At 45.0% G+C, this 12,759-nt stretch overlaps 2 protein-coding genes across 3 annotated transcripts in view; one reads left to right on the top strand and one right to left on the bottom strand.

Moving 5' to 3' along the window:
- Positions 1 to 7,858, bottom strand: part of SEPTIN10 (septin 10) — a 26,077-nt gene extending 18,219 nt beyond the window's left edge. For both annotated transcript variants that reach the window (XM_032679532.1, XM_032679533.1), the window contains exons 1-4: positions 7,535 to 7,858; positions 2,733 to 2,850; positions 1,809 to 2,004; positions 187 to 373 (exon numbers count right to left, since the gene is read on the bottom strand). In XM_032679532.1, coding sequence (XP_032535423.1) covers positions 187 to 373; positions 1,809 to 2,004; positions 2,733 to 2,850; positions 7,535 to 7,843 — 810 coding nt within the window. In that variant the 5' untranslated portion in view covers positions 7,844 to 7,858. The remainder of the gene's footprint in view (positions 1 to 186; positions 374 to 1,808; positions 2,005 to 2,732; positions 2,851 to 7,534) is intronic.
- Positions 7,345 to 12,759, top strand: SOWAHC (sosondowah ankyrin repeat domain family member C). The gene has a single exon (XM_032679534.1). The coding sequence runs from the start codon at positions 7,891 to 7,893 to the stop codon at positions 9,406 to 9,408; it is 1,518 nt and encodes a 505-aa protein (XP_032535425.1). The 5' UTR covers positions 7,345 to 7,890; the 3' UTR covers positions 9,409 to 12,759.

Raw genomic sequence — 12,759 nt, 5'->3', positions numbered from 1 at the left:
ACAAGTGACGAACTGCAAGCTACTTGCGGAGACAATTTATTCTGAACTTAAGGTACACCAGCACCCAAAAAAACACTTCAAAACCAAACACTCAGATACAGAACTGAAAGGTGGTAGTGGACCTGAAAGCTCCAAGATGCTTCAGAAATTAAGACAAACTCTTGGAACTCTGTTTCAAAGTCTTACCTTACTGTCTAGGCTTCTCATGGTTAACAAATCTAGGGTTTTTAGGGAACGGCCTGTAGGTGAGATGAGATAGAGGCAGACATGGATGCGAGTATCATGGTAGCTAAATAAAGAACGTATAATTTTCAGTTCTTCCTGGAGATAGGCTTCAAATTGTGCATCTATATAATCCACTACTGGCTGATAGCTGTAGGAAATAAAATTTAAAAACCAAAGATTAGCTACTCCTAAACAGAACCAAACTAAGAGGGGAATTCCTCTTGCATTGTTTTATGGATTTTTGCTTTATGTGTCAAAAGGCTGCTCAAGCAGAGCAGAAAATTAAATGCACAGACTAATCTTAATTTCTGAAAAGCTACTCAAAAAAAAATTATGTATCTAGTACAGATAAAACATTTCCTAGCTACCATTAGTGAAAAAAGGTACACGAAGTTAATTATGATTACAGCTGATCTTCTCAAGTGATGTTTATAAATTTCTGTCATCAAGCTGTGCAAATGCAGAACTCTTAGATATAAGGAAGACACAAAAATCTCTTAGGTACAATTCAAGGAAAGAAAAAATATGCAACTAACAGTATCAAGAAATAGGATGAACTTTATCTTCTAAAGTACTGCACATGACAGAGCTCTTAAACAATAGACAAAAACTGAAAATGAGAAATGTAAAAGAATAATATAAATCTGAGCAAGTACAGTCTAAGTATCCTACTTAAAACCAGACTATAATCTGCTTTCAAAAAGAAACTGTTGCTAGATGTAGAAGCAGCGCACCCTTACATTTCTGCTGCTACACAAAGTTTATAAACCAGATCAATGCTATCAAAATTCAAAAGCAGCTGTTACACACAAAACTAAAAGAACAGTGAAAAGGCAGCTCCTATACCGCACATCAAACCCTCTAATAGCTATACTAACATGTACCTGCATCTCATTCATCCAAGTCACTAGCAGTAGCTATTATCCAGTCATATCATAAGCCATCGCTCTCATGACAATCTTAATGCCACGTTCCGACCTTCATTTATTATTGCCACCATTTAGGCACTCAAATAGCATAAATTCTGTACAATTAGGGTGAAGGAAACAACATCTGCTGAGACAGCTCAGTACTGTAAAATCTTCAACTCATAAAAGCAGAGACTCAAAAAAAGTTCTAAAAGGCACCAGTGCACTACCTCTACATTGCCAACTAAGCCATCCAATATAAAGAACAAAGGCCTTCAGTAATCCACATGATGTTACTTCCAGTTTAAGGTCTTCAACACGTTCCAATCAAATTGTTAAAAACCCTATAGATTTAATCTACAGTACTGCTTGGCTGTTTAAAAAGCCTTTCTTTGACCTCCCTGCTTTCCTCCACCCCAAAAGAAACTACTGCATGTTGTATGTACAAACATTTATAAAAGAATACATCACAAATAAAGGGGCAGATTTCATCTGACTTATAAAGGAATTTCCTACATGAAAAGAAAAACATGTTTACTTTGGTACACAGTGAAAACAGTTAATGATATATTTAGAACATATGTAAGCCAAATACTTACTACAAAGCCCAAAGATAAACCAACTTGCAGTTAAGAGCAAAACTTCTTCATAACACGGGGACACAAAGGCACTTACCTATCTCCTTTGTTCATCTGGTCACCAAATCCCACTGTATTTACAACGGTCAGCTTCAAAAGAACATTACTCTCCTGAAGTTCATAAGTCTGGGTTCTAAGTTGTACTCTTGGCAGAAAATGTGTTGATGGAGGGTCCTCAAAATTGCTGTTAAACAAACTGTTTATCAAGGCTGATTTCCCAATTCCAGTTTCTCCTGAAGTTCAACAGAAGGGTTGGGGCAGATATTTTGCACATCAAGTAAATACACAGTAAGCACAGAAAGTGCTATCACAGAAACTCAACAAATTTACACAAAAGCTTCTCAACTGATTTCTCCAAGCAAAATGCATTCCTGCATTCCTTTAATGACCACTAAATATCTTTTACTTATTTTTTTTCATCCTACATATTAGGGTAAGTTACCAGCTAATGAGTAATAAGCAGAACAGTCTCTTGACACTTTGGTTCCTTTAAATGTGTGAACTAATTTCCTACAGGTTTTAAGAAGCTACATAGCTAGCTGTGAAAAAACAAGGTTCAACAAAGGGTTTTTATGAATAAGGGTAAAATACTAGAGCAAATATTTTATAAGTATACAAACATTTCAGTAACACCACCTTGGAATTTTAGGATTTTTTTTAATCTGAAGCTCTTCATTACAAGTGTAGTCCAGTTTACTCAGAAGAATCCAAAAAACTGCTGATAAACCAATAAACTCATGGCACCCATTTTCAACATTTTTGGTCTTCACATTGTTTACAAAAATGCTAAATATAAAACCAAAGAATGGATACAAATAAGCAAAGCTGGGGAAAGGGACAGAACTATAGTTCAGGCTTAACATTAAAGAAACTATTTAACACCACAAGTGGATTTAAATTTCAGTCACTTCCTAAGGACGGGTATATTACTAAAGCCTTAAAGCACCCAGATGCTACTCACCAATGCAAAGAATGTTGAAAGAGAAGCCCTGCTTGATGGATTTCTTAATCAGCTGGTCAGGTAAACTATCAAACCCAACGTGCGCAGACAAGGATAAAGTTCGATAGTCATCATTTTGCTACATAAAAATAATTTAAAAATACGTTAATGAAGCGGTTTGCAAAGCAATTAGCAATTGCAACAAATTAACTCTACTGTAAGCTGGAACTCACTCCTTGTGATTTACATGCAATGAAGAAAAGCCAAAGTCTGAAAAAAAAAAAAAATCTGTCAAATCAACTTTATTCCATGATTTGAGAAAACTGAAATTTACATGAATGAAATAAAGCAGACAAGTCCAACTGAAAATGTAAACTGCAAACCATAGAGAGAAAACAGATCCCAATTGGTTTGCTCCTAGAAATTAAGGACATCAAGGCACTGAGCATACTAAAAACACATAAGACTAAAAGGAAATATCTTGGTTCATACAAACTAACTGTATTTTCAAACAAACTTACCATATCAAAAGTGTAAATGGTAACAGGTCCATGCTATTTTTTCTCTTATATTTTCGACCCACATGGAATGGGAAACCATTACTGGTTCCTGGAAACACGCACACGGTGAACAGTAGGAAATTTTTTAATTTAACACTTAGAAGCCCATAAAAGTGCTACCTTTTTTAACAGGTATGCATAGCAAGTCTCAGAATTCCTGTAGCTTAAAGGATACGGACATTACTCACAGTAAATACTCATCCTCTTCTTCATTTGCACAGGATTCCCTTGTGTGGGACTACAGACTGCACTGCACCAACTGCACCAACTCTCATTTTAGACTATTATAATCTGGTAATCCCATTTTAGACTAACAGAAAGGAGACTGTGCACACAAAGTGAAGAATTTAAAGGGAAAATATAACATCTTTGGGCTATGAAAAAAATAAACGTACCTTCAAAGCATGTCTGAAAGTGAAATTTCTCAAGGTATTCTACCAGAAGGAAATTACTATTAAAAAGTGATGAGAAACACCGAAAACTGTCAGTATCCTGTCCCTTTAAAGACAAATGTATCTGAGACAGTGGGAGCACATCTAAGAACTCTAGTTACACAGCTCTATTGCCACCAATAAAAGACAGCCTCCTGTTACCACCCGCCCCAGAAAAAGGGGAAGGGAGTAACCCAGGTTCTTATCAATAATTCCCTTGGGGTGGATTAGAGTGAAACGACACTGAATAATCGGTGTCTGAAAACATATATTGATAAGGTTTATTTTAACAATTTTGTATCAACAGGCATGCTAGCATTTCGGGTGTTGTCATATAACAATGTGGCATAGAGATAACCTTTGGACGGGGAGAAAATGCATAGGGGACAATTTTGCATCAACAGGTATGCTAGCATTTTCGGTGCTGTTGTATAACAATGTGACATAGAGATAACCTTTGGGGGGGGATAAAATGCATAGGGGAGAGAAAGACAGGATAAGAGTAAGGGAAAGAAAAGCTGAGTGGACAGATGTATATAGCCACTGCCCACGGGGTCCAGCGATGAAACTTGGTAGTTGCAGCTTCCATGTCTGTCAGTTGAAGTGGTGGCCTTGATCTGCTGGGGGTGAAGGAGGGAAGCCCCCACACTCCAAGAAGTTATGAGTTATTATATCCATGGTCAGTGTCACGGGCCATGCCTCAAGCCTCTAACCTCTTCCTGGGCCCTGCGCAAGAGTTTCTGCGTCTGGCCTGGTTCCCGCCTTTCAAGATTGGCAGAGGGAGGGAGGGGCCCGATTGCTCATCAGAGGTATCAACAGTCAAAAGCCTGCGAGCTGGGCTTCTTGCCTTTTCAGGGCTTCACACCTTCAGCAGTGGAGGGAGGGAGGGGCCCAATTGCTCATCAGAGGCATAATGCAAGTCAAAAGCCTGCAAACTTGGCTCTTTACTGGAGAGAGGGATGGGCTCAACTGTCCATCCGAGGTATAATGCGAGTCAAAAGCCTGCAAAAGTCTCCTAGGATGCATAAATCATTAACCGTTTCAGTCTCTGACACTTCCACACCGAAAAGCCAGCGTAAGAGGCTTAGCATGACTGTAGAAGGGAGGCCTTTCATTTTTCTGTCAATAGCCTAAACCCAAACCACGCTAGCCTACTCTCAAAACCCCTGCACAGCCATTTGTCACTCTCCAAGAAAAGACCCTAGCAGAAAGAACTTTATTTCCTTCTGAAGTCCAGATGTTACAAAGATAAATTACTTGTTGGTAGAATCACCTTGCTAAGATTTAGGGCTTGACACACCTGAATGATCTCAGACCTAGTGTGAGGGGAGAAGGATATGTTGCTGATAGTGGACACTAAGAATGCAGAATTTACAGGCCACAAGGACATTTGGCAGAATTCCCAATATAAGGAAGAAACTAACAAAGCCAACTCAGCAACTCTGCTGAAAACAGCTCTAGTCAGGCAAAAGGTAATTCTGGCTGGGGGAAATTGTGACCACCAACTCACATCCCACTGACTCAAGAAACCCATGAACTCAAAAGAGAAGGACTGTGGACTAATTAGCATGAGAAACGAGAGAATAATTTAATGATAGAAAGTAGACCACTAATTAAGAAAACCATGTAGCCAATGAACAGTAATTTCTTTGTTTCCTAAAATGTGTAAATGGTGCAGGGTTTTGATGACTGGGGCCTAGCACTTTTGCATTATCACCTAGCTCCCTACTTTGCACAAACAAGAATAAAGAAATAGAAGTACCCTGTCTTAGTGTGTAAATTGGCTCTGCACACAAGGAAGTGAGCCCTCATTTAGGACAACACCTCCACCTTCCTTACAGAAGAGTCACTGTGTAAACCTGTTCCACATGACAGCAGTCTCTTAATAGAAAAGCAGTAGCCTACGTTTTTCCTTCTGAAATTTTCCAAGGGCATCATGTGTTTGTCTCTAACCTCAGCACCTCATACAGCTTCATCTGCTACCATCTAATGAATACACAAAGAAATTAAATCCACGAACTGACCACATACTGCATTCCTACCACTTCCAAAAGAAATAATACATCGTGTAGTTGAAAAACGAGTTACTAGTGTATTGCTAGATTAGAAAAATGGTGGTAATTCAAAAATCATAGAATCATAGAATGGTTTTCGTTGGAAGGGACCTTAAAGAGTATTCCAGGACATCTTCCACTAGACCAGGTTGCTCCAAGTCCCTGGATGCTCCAACTTGGCCTGGAACACTTCCAGGGATGGAGCATCTGCAGCTTCTCTGGGCAACCTATTCCAGTGCCTCACCACCATCACAATTAAGTATTTCTTCCTCATATCTAATCTAAAGCTACTACACTATAGTAAGAAATCTACCCTAAAGTATGAACTGTAGATCATACTGAAAGCAATTAAGTTACCTTACTAGCTAGTCTCTTCAAATTAGTATCTGTTGCATGGAGCAGCTTAATTATGCTTGAAGATAGCATCTCATTGAACTTTATTCAGTGAATAACTCAAACCTTATCATCTTGATGCTAGCAAAGCTGCAATATTCCCATAAATACTTCCTGTTTCTCACTGCTTCCTCAGAATTGACACTCTCAACAAAATAGCATGTAATATAGATAGCCTGAGATGGTCTAAATACATCTCGCTCCTTCCCTCACTGCCTTTTTAAAAGGCTAGTAGCATAGCTAATGCATCTGGATTTCTGAAGATTCATTACGCTGGATGTGGCTCTGAGCAACCTGATGTAGTGGGAGCTGTCCCTGCCCACAGCAGGGGGACTGGAACTAGATGATCTTTGAAGTCCCTTCCAACCCAAACCATTCTACAATTCTATGATTTAATCAAGTATTTTGGTATATATAGTCATCTTGCCCATTAAAAACAGCATGCAAAGAAAAATCATTGCTTGAGACAGCATAACATTTAAAAACTATTCTTTCTTGCAGAAGAAACTAAAAAAATTAGTTATCTTTTAAATTTGCCACATCTTTCTGACTAAAACTGCACAACACAGGGCCATTCCACAGCAAAACCTGGGTCTCAAGACTACAAGCATCTGTCTGCATAAGCCTCTGCAGAACCAGACTGGCAGTCCAGGCAAAAAGCTAGCTTTCAACTGAGCTGGTAGAGATGACTGACATTTGCCCTTCAAAACCTGAAGAAAAAAGTAATCAGTGTGTGCCAAGGCAGGAGGAGAGGGTCTCGCCAGCCCCGGGTGGCTACGCAGGCTGCATGGAAGCCCTGGGAAAAGATGCCTGGGCATCAGCCCCGAGGGTGGACATCAACACACTGACGTGCCCATGGGCACCCCAAATGGGACTGTTTCAGCGCCCTGAGTTTTCCAGTACCATGAACAGGTGTGGGCATTAGGGAATTAACGCTCCAGCACTGACGCGTGGATGGGCTCGACGTCCTCAGAGCATAAAGCTGACAGCTCTGCCATGACGCAGAAACAATTCTTCAATAGCCAAGATTCAACTTATTACTTGAAATATGCGATGCGCCACAGGAGCGCATTCTGTCAACAAGTGTTCTAAAAGCCTGGCAGCTCCAGGAACTACGCGGCATGCGGAGGGGGGATGCATTTCCCGCGCACTCCCGATCCCCGCCCTGACGCAGCCCTCACCAGCGCCCGGCACGGACGCGGGGCAGCCCCTGGCCCCCCACGGAGAGGGCAGCTCAGTTCGGGCAGCACTTCCACCTCTTGGCACAGAGCTACCGCCGCTCTCCTTCCCCTCCCGGTCCCATCCGTGCCCTCAGCCGCGCCGGGGTGACCCCCAGCTCATGGGGCTGCTCACCATCCGCTCCCCACACCGCGGAGGGGCCTTACCGGGTGCCGACCGGCATCGGAAGCAGCCATAGCCTCACCAGGCGGGGCAGGGAAGAAGTGAGGAAAGCAGGGATGAAGGGGAAAACTCGGCCAGAGCGGCCGCCGAGGGGCGAAAGCCACGCGGCGAGGAGGAGCGCGGGGCGGGGATGCGGTCCCGGCTCCGCCGCCGAGGCGGGCATTAGTGGCGGCGCCTCCCGGCCGGAGGGCGGCGCGGTGTCGCTGCCGCGGCAGTGATTGCCGAGCATGCAGCCGCCGGGAGGAGGGGCGAGGGCAGCGACGGCTCTGCCGCGCCCGCGCCACCACCGGCATCAGCAGCAGCCGGAGGAGCGGCGCGGCGCGATGGGGTAGCGGCGGCGATGGCGGAGCCGGCGGAGCTGCAGCAGGAGTCAGTGGTGCGGTTCCTGGTGGCGCGGGGCGGGCGGGCGCGCAACGCGGAGCTGCTGGAGCATTTCCGGGACTGGCTGAGCCCCGCGGAGCCCGCCCGCCGCGCCGCCGCCCGGCACCGTTTCAAGGAGCTGGTCAACGCCGTGGCCACTGTGCGCCAAGAGCCCGGCACCGGAGTCAAGTACGTGCACCTCCGCCGCCGGTACTGCGCCCCGGGGCCCCCCACCGCCGCCCCCGCGACCCCCGGGGAGCAGGAGCTGCCGCCGGCGGTGAGAAACAGCGCGGAGCGGTCGAGCCCGCCGCCCTCGCCGCGGGCGGGCGCTGAGGAGGCGCCGCCGCCGCCGGCAGCGGGCGAGGATGCCGGCAGCCGCCCGCAGCCCGCGGGGCGGCGGGGAGAGCCGCCCCGGCCGAACACGGCGGCGGCCGGGGGCCAGCGGAGGGGCTCCCGCCGGGGGCCACGGCCCGGGCGCGGTGGAGGCGGTGGCGAAGAGAGCGCGGCAGCGGAGGGCCCAGGGCAGCCCCCCCCACCAGCAGAGGAGGCGGCGGCGGCCGAGGGTGCCCCCGGGGCGGTGGCGCAGAGCGGCGGCCGCCGGAGCCTGCGGGAGGCGGCGCGGGGCGGCTCCCCCCAGCTGAAGCGCGGCGCCCTCCCCGGCGGGGGCCGCGGCCGCGACTCGGACAGCGCCTCGGTGGCGTCGTCCTCCGCCGAGGACGAGGGGAGCACCACCGGCGCCGTGGCCCTGGACCCCCTGGAGCACGCCTGGATGCTGTCGGCCTCGGACGGGCGGTGGGAGAGCCTGGAGGGGCTGCTGAGCTGCGAACCGGCGCTGCTCTGCAAGCGAGACTTCATCACCGGCTTCACGGTGCTGCACTGGGCCGCCAAGCACGGGCGGCAGGAGCTGCTGGCCACGCTGGTCAACTTCGCCCAGCGGCACCGGCTGCCCGTGGACATCAACGCCCGCACGAGCGGCGGGCACACGGCGCTGCACATCGCCGCCATGCACGGCCACGCCGAGGTGGTGAAGCTGCTCGTGGGTGCCTACGACGCCGACGTGGACATCCGCGACTACAGCGGGCGCAAGGCTGCGCAGTACCTGCACCACAGCACCTCGGGGGACATGCGGAGCCTCGTGGGGGCCCTAGAGGAGGAGGAGGAGGAGGAAGGGAATGCTGGCAATGGGAGCGGGCGCTGGAGGCTGTCCAAGGTGTTGCCGTCCAACCTCATGAGCTACCGGCTCTCCCACCACCATCACAGCACTGGGGAGGAAGCTGAGGGCACCGACGGGGCAGCAATGCCGGGAAAGGGCAAGGAGATGACCAGGAAAGCCTCCGGCAGTGGACGGATGAAGCCTCGGCTTAATAAGATCCGCTTCAGGACTCAGATCATCCACAACACGCCCTCCTTTCGTGGTGACACCGAGGAAGAAGAGCATGAGGAGAAATCCCTCAAAACATCGTTCAAGCTCAGGCCAAAGTCCAATGTTTTTGGATAAGGCTGTGGAGCAGGAGGTCTGGGAGGTGGGTGCATGGACCAAAGTGCCCTAAGGTGTAGCACAGAAGGTGAGGCAGGTCCTAGTGGGTGCTCATCTACACTCGTGGATTCCAGCCAAATGGGTTCTGAGTATCTTGCTTTAACTCTCAATTCAGTGGTGTCAGTGAGCCCAGTGGGTCAGCGGGGCTCTGGGAGCTCACAGCTCCCAAGAGCAGCTGCTTTGGCCGGGCCCTCGGTGCTGAAATAAGAGCCAGCAGATGGGCTGAGAAACGCTGGGGTGTTTAAAAGCTGTGCTCCTTTCTCTCTAAAAGCAGGCTTCAGTATCGTAAACCGGTGTTAGTGGATCTACTAGGATTAGCGAGTTGAGGGGGAAAGAAAAGGGCAAATGCTTTACTCTTGTATTATCACCTGGTACTATAAACTACTGGCAAACGACTTGCTGTGTCAGAACACCTCAGTAATATGCAAGTATACCTTAAGTTTCCATTTAACAGCAATACCACCAGCACAGTGTGGAGTTGGGTACCCAAAATGAGATGATAGAGAGTGGTTTCCTGTCAGAACCCAAGCTTTGAGCCATCAAAGACTTGAGCCTGTTGACTTTATGCATTGAAAATTACCTGATTTGACATCATGAATATATTTAAAAAAAAAAAAAATTGCACTGCAAACAATGAATAAAGTTAACCATGTGCAGAAGTCTCTGTTGTCTGAGGTACTACTGAGCTTGCTTATTGCTGTTGGAATACTAATTCAAGATAATAGAAGCAAAGAGTTTTTATATATTTGTTATCTTATGTTTTGTCTTAGGCAAAGCAATTTTATTTTAATCACTGTGAATTCTCAAGTGCCAGACCTAGCGCAGTTTCAGTTATTAAGTCTGGTCAATTCCTCTTAATATTCTTTGTGTAACTCACTACATTTAAAATCAGACAATTGTGTTGTATGTGTTACCTGTGAAAGTTGTTCTCTTTTAGAATAAAAGAGCAAGACACCGTTGCATGAAATCTTCATGAAACTCTAATATGGTCCTGTACATGTCTGCATTCACTAGCAACTTGTGTGCCAGTCCTTTCAACTGACTTTGTGCAGAAATGGAGAGAAAAATAAAAAAGAGGGGGGGAAAAAAAAAGAAGGTGTGTGAATTCACACACGGAGTGAAAAACTAGAATTCTGAAACTCTATCCTTGTTTATCATTCTGAGTGAAGCAGTATAATTGCATATCATAATCTAGTTAATTGATGGCAATGGTTTTTGAGTTCTTTTAAACCTGTATGTCTAGAGAAGTGATAGCCAAGGCTTTGAACTGTTGTTTAACAACATAGTAAGTCTTAATCTGATTGATGAGCCTATCCGTCTGCTAAAGCTTTCGGAAACCTTGAATCTTGTTTGTCTGCTTTAAAGATAGCAATTCCAGTGAAATCTAGCAGGTAGATTTGTATCCGTATTCAGCTTTCTTTAAGAATTGAGGTATTGAGCTGACCCTGGATCCTGAATGCTGCTCAAGGTAGCGGCTCATCTGTGTTGTTAAGGTTTGGCCTGTTTCAATGCAACATTTGTCAAAGCACTATTTGAGTTGGCTTCCTAGAATGCATGTGCACGTCTGGCCAGGAGTTAACCAAAAGTAGATAGGCTTTGACATGTTAAAATCCAAATTCGAGACACTGATTAAATGCATGCCACAAGCTGTAGAACACCTCACAGGGGAGCTGCTGCTGGGAGTTGTGCACTTCCAAGGTAACGGTTGTCTGTGGTTCTTGCTGGTGGCTTACATTTCTTGTAGCAACAGGGGAAGGAAGTTCTGCCAATGCATTGGCTTTAGACTTCCCATGCAGATAACTTACCAGTTTCTGCACTTTGTGTCAAAGCTAATAAATGGCAGTGTTTGCATAGGCATGCAAGCGACACTTTAACTATTTCTGGGAAAAGTTACATTTAAAAAAATTAAATCTCTGTGTAGGTGCTGGTCATTACTTTTGTGCAAAAAGACTAGAAATTATACAGAGGTTCAGCTTTAGTTTATAACTTATAAGCTATATTGATATAGATTTTACGTGCCTTCTTTTTGGGTTGGTTGCCACAAATGTGATGGATAAAATCAGTCTTGCAAAGCACTTTTTCTTTACATCTGTGGATCTGTGGGATGGGACCAGAAATTTTCCCTTGGCCCTTCCCATTTAAGCTGTACACCTCTATAAAAGTGGGGTGTCTGAAATAGAGGGAGGGACCAATCATACAAATTATAGCATAGAGCTAATTCCGTTGCAACAGAAAAGAAAATTAAATGCCTAAGTCTTAAACTTCCTTCTCTCTGGAAGATAAATCACTTTTTAGACTTCTTTAGGAAGGAGGTTTTCTGACTGAATGCTTGCAACGTGAGCTTAATTGAGAACATATTCCATGCAACTACCAATGTCCAGACCTTATTAAAGTAACTTTTCTGCTTTGAGAGTTTATAGTTGTTTCATACAAGCTGTTGGGTGAAGTGTTTATCTCTTCACATGGAAATAGCAAAGAATTGCACAAAAATAATGAAGTTTAGATAGATGTTGGGTTCTGGGGGAATAATTTGAGGGTTTTGAATATAGCACACCTTGGATTTGAAGAGACTTAACTGGAACATAATCTTGCGTAATACAGTAGAACTTTGGTAATTATTAAGGGAACTTGAAAAATAGGAAAAAGATGCCTCATTTATAACTCATTCCTTGATGTATCAAAGTGAAATTGTTGGTCCACTGATACTGTTCACCTGTCAATTAATGAAATTTCACCACAATGGTCCAAAGGTCTTTGCAAGGTGGGGTGCAACAGAGCAAACATCTCTTGGTGTTTGAGATGTACTGAGGAATCACTAGATAACTACTCGTGTCTGTCTGCGCTATGGAACTAAAGCACTTTGATTTCACAATTACGACTTGTCACATTCCACAGGGTTACTTTTTATAACATGAGCTAAAATTTAATGGGGTTTTTTGAGATGGGAAAGACTCTGTTACAAGATATTTACAGTCTAAGCATATGCCTGAGTCAAATATTTTGGATACATTGCCTAGAAAGATGTGAATTTGAAATAAAGTTGTATGGTACAGAAAACTGGAGCACTTACTGGTATGTTTTAAATGGTACGTCTGAAGTTACTGGATGTGTTCAATTTTTATGATGTGTGTAAGGTGACAAGACTGTAATGTAAACATTTGGTATCTTTTGTTGAACCTTATGTTTGAAAAAAATTAGAGGCCTGGAAGTCAGTTTTTATTAATACACTTTTTATGGGTGTCTCTCTGAATGATTATGAGTTAAGAATCTGTAAGCTTTGGTTTTACAAAATAAAAGAGCCCATGAACTGTT

The sequence above is a fragment of the Chiroxiphia lanceolata genome, chromosome 2 (assembly GCF_009829145.1).
Source record: "Chiroxiphia lanceolata isolate bChiLan1 chromosome 2, bChiLan1.pri, whole genome shotgun sequence".
In the NCBI taxonomy this organism is placed as follows: Eukaryota; Metazoa; Chordata; class Aves; order Passeriformes; family Pipridae; genus Chiroxiphia; species Chiroxiphia lanceolata.
This window is presented reverse-complemented; position numbering and strand designations above follow the sequence as displayed.